The sequence below is a fragment of the Vigna unguiculata genome, chromosome 8 (genome assembly GCF_004118075.2).
Source record: "Vigna unguiculata cultivar IT97K-499-35 chromosome 8, ASM411807v1, whole genome shotgun sequence".
Taxonomy (NCBI): domain Eukaryota; kingdom Viridiplantae; phylum Streptophyta; class Magnoliopsida; order Fabales; family Fabaceae; genus Vigna; species Vigna unguiculata.
In genome coordinates this window covers 17563361-17567236 of record NC_040286.1, presented here as the reverse complement: position 1 = coordinate 17567236, position 3876 = coordinate 17563361, and the positions used below count along the sequence as shown (strand labels likewise).

The window sequence follows — 3876 nt, the reverse complement described above, 5'->3', positions numbered from 1 at the left end:
TACAATACAGTGTTAGTGGCATTATACTTTAAATTTAAATTATACATTTTATTATTAAACTTTTGAAATTTTGTAAACTTTATTGAATAATATCATGTGACTAATAACAACGCTATTTCTTGTATATTTGAAGTGAAGAAACAATGTTACTTTTTATAGGGTTAAGAAAATAAAAATAAATATAAAGTATAAATTTAGACCTAATTAATATCATCCAAAAAAACTACATACTTTTATAAATTTTAAAAGAGTTTGCAAGTAACTACTTGTCCAAGAAATTGTTTAGGTATTAAATACTACCGACTAAAACTTTTTTGACATCTTACTATTAATAATTTATCATAATTTATTATAAGATGATAACAAACTTATTAAAATTTTCATCTTATTTTATTTTTAGTTTATTTATTAAATACTTTAAAGTTTATAAACACGCATTAATTTTATAGGAAGGATATTATTACTTAATACTTTAGTATATTTTTTAATATTTTATATAAAAATTTACTAACGTTGAAAAAAAAACCTACCTTTGATCTTTAACAAATAATTCAACTTATAATTATTGAAAGACTTAGTTTAAATCTCTGAAGGTATCACAGTAATCTTCTTTTTGTTAAGAATATATAGAGTCCATCTTGTTTATGTGAAATTTTTTACTGACTGGAATGGTTTTCTTTTTTCCTTTATGTCAAACAAAAACAATAACGAAGTAGGATTTGTGATTTTACTCACATTACTTAGCTTTGAGGTAACAGAAAATAATTCTAGAACTCCCTTCGTTCCCTTCGCGTACACTACAACATCTCACTGCATTACCTTATTTTCATACCTCTTTCTTACAAGCAAGAGCAGAAAAATGGCCGCGTTTTGCATTATTAAAAAGAAACCAAAATTTCATCTCTCACAAACAACAGTACCATCTTAACAATCTCCTTCAATTTTCTTTTCGTTCACCACAACAACTCGGGTGCCAAAAGCCTCATTCATTTTATTTTTCTCTCGGATCCTTCATTTGCAGTGTCTATCACATTAAGGAATGAAGAACAAATTGGTTCGACGGATCAAAAAGTTGCTTTCGTATTCAGGTAATCATCTTCTTCTTTTCCTTCTCTTTCTTCATTTCTTTTTCCCTTTTCTTCATTAGTTTGGCCTACTTATAATCAGCATCAGAAATTTTGATGAAGATAAACAAAGTTTCTCTGTAAACAAAAATGATACTGAAAATTACATGTTGAATCTTGTTATAAAGCTGAAGCAAACGCACTATATTATCTTAATTTGCCTCAGAAAATCCAATTCCTTATTAATTTGCCTGACAAAATCCAGAGATACTGTCTAAGATATTGAAAATTAAGAAAGACGAATATTAGCTACAATTTCTATACACTATTAATAACAGATTAAATATGTTTTTTTCTTTAAATTATTTTAAAAAGTTTCATTGTTAAACTTAATTATATATTTAACTTATTTTTGTATTTTGTGAAAATTATATAAAATGTGGTTCTCAATAAAAGAAAAACAGTATTTAATATTTAATTAGCGGATATAATATAACATCGCGTGTAATTTGTTCAAGAAGATTTTTCATAATTAAGATAGATATATTATTAATTTTGGGAAAGAAACATAAATTTTAAAAATAATTTATGAACTAAAAGAAGATATTCAACCCTCTTTACTCAACATTTTTATGCCTTTATTCTTTTTATTCTTAAATCGTTTATTTTTCATTTTTTTTCTAATTTTTAAATTATTTAATATTTCTATATATTTTTTATATAGTCTACTACTCTTTTATATTTTTAAAAAGTCTACTTTATATTATTATATATCGTCTATATTTAGTGTTTTTAAAAAGTGTACTCTACATTTTCTTTATTATCTATGTTTTGTATTTTTAGAGAATTGTGTTTAAAATATTTTACATCATTTAACATTTAAATAATCTGCCTTCATACTTTTTCTTCACCATATATATTTAGATAGTTCCTTTTTTACTTTTCTTTTTACATTGTGTAATCTGTATATTCTTAAAAATATTTGCTAATTATTTTTTCAATCTTTAAACATTTTTAATATAAAAATTATATTCACTGACTAAAAAAAAACACAAACATGTTTAAGACGAGTAATGTAACAGAAACATGTTATGTATACTTGTGATGTTTTTTATATTTAGTTAGTTAGTTAGTTAGTTAGTTATCTGATGTATTGAGGACAATGGGATGCAACAGAATGCAGCACTTCTCCAAACCACCAAACTTGTTTGGACGTGCGTGAGGAATACGCCAACGCATTTCGTACGGAATCATACACGGAGTTTTGGACACGTGTCCTTGCCTATTCCAACAACCAATCAGGAGACTCCACCACTTCGTCGCGTCTCCCCTCTTACCGTTTGTTCGCGGAGCATCTATTGGACCCGGATCAGCCCACGGTCAACCGGGCCTTATCCGTGGCCCAATGCAGGCCCAAAGTCCACTCTCTATTGTCAGACTATTTTGCACACACCGCCAATGCTTCTCTTCTCTGTAGCCACCTACTAAGAGACATCGATCGCCTGCGTCTCAAGTACACATCACTCAAAACCATTCTTCAATGTCTTCCATCTAACCAAATCCCTTCACCAATGCTCATAACTCATTTAACCGAATTTTCAAACTTTTCCAACCCGTTTGCCGCTTCGGGTCTGGTTCGGGCCACCCAGTGTCAGTGCTCCGACTTGCAAAAGCGGCTCGAGTCGAGCCGCGACAAGGCGCGAGCCAAGCTCCAACTAGCTGCGAAAATAAAATATGGCTCGGCTTGTCTAGTTGCGGCTATAACGGCTTCGCTTGTTGTTCTTATTATGTCTCATGGCTTGGCATTGGTTGTGGCTATGCCTGGGTTGGCTTCGATGAATTTGGGTTCAGAAACAAAGTTGGTTGCGGTGACGGCTCGGCTGAACGCAGCTGCAAAAGGAAGTTATATAGTGAATAAGGACTTGGAGACGACGGGTCGGCTTGTGGGTCGGGTAAATGATGAGCTGGAGTACATGAGGAGGATGGTGAGGTTTTGGCTTGAGAGGAAGGAGGATAAAGTTCAAGCCGATGGTGGGGTTGTGCGGTTGTTGAAGAAGAACCAATGTAGCTTTAGTGAGCAATTGGATGAGTTGGAAGAACATTTGTATTTGTGTTTCATGACTATTAATAGGGCTAGAGAACTTGTGCTTAGCCAAATTAGTTACTGATTTAACTTCATTCATCGTCAAAGTGTCATATAATGAATAAGTGATAGATTATTTACATTTTAGTTTTAACATAGTGATGGTGTAAAAAGTAGTGATTTGTGTTAATTAATTATTTTAAAATTAGATATAACTTCCTACGGAGTTATTTGGGTATATGAGACGGTTCTTTAGAAGAAATTTTAAAGAATATATATATATATATATATATATATATATATATATATAAATAGAATAAAACATCTTTTATGTAATAAAATTATTTACAAAGTGACATATATTAGTGTTTGGTTTTTAGCATACCAAAAGCCAGAAGGTTAGAATACAAATTAAAGGTGTGTTTATGCACCTAAGTGGTAATTCAAATCTCAAATTGAAACGATGGAAGGAATGCTCAAAACTTAGACCATATAAAAAGAAAGTCAACTAAAATTTATAAATGAACCGATACACAAGTGTATGAGTTTTGAGAATAGTGTGAATATTTCTTTTTCTTTAGGAGAGTTATAGTTCTTGATAGGGTTGAAGTGATAACTTTCAAGTTTCTTGGTAGCTTATCCAAGTAGCATTTAGAGCACTCTTAAGTTCTCTTGGTGGTGTTTTTTAGATTATCCAAGATAGAAAGATAATAAGGATATCAAGTTCAT

At 30.6% G+C, this 3876-nt stretch overlaps 1 protein-coding gene across 1 annotated transcript; it reads left to right on the top strand.

The window, feature by feature from the left end:
- Positions 1-885: 885 nt before the first annotated feature.
- On the top strand, positions 886-3283 carry LOC114195374 (UPF0496 protein At3g49070). The gene is made up of 2 exons (XM_028085813.1): positions 886-1088; positions 2241-3283. Exons 1-2 carry the CDS (start codon positions 1040-1042, stop codon positions 3230-3232), a joined length of 1041 nt encoding a protein of 346 aa, XP_027941614.1. The 5' UTR covers positions 886-1039; the 3' UTR covers positions 3233-3283.
- Positions 3284-3876: the final 593 nt, after the last annotated feature.

Coding starts and splice junctions, on each gene's coding strand:
- LOC114195374 (XM_028085813.1), top strand. CDS start 1,040: ATGAAGAACAAATTGGTTCGACGGATCAAAAAGTTGCTTTCGTATTCA. Junction 1,089..2,240: donor AAAGTTGCTTTCGTATTCAG/GTAATCATCTTC, acceptor GGGATGCAACAG/AATGCAGCACTTCTCCAAAC.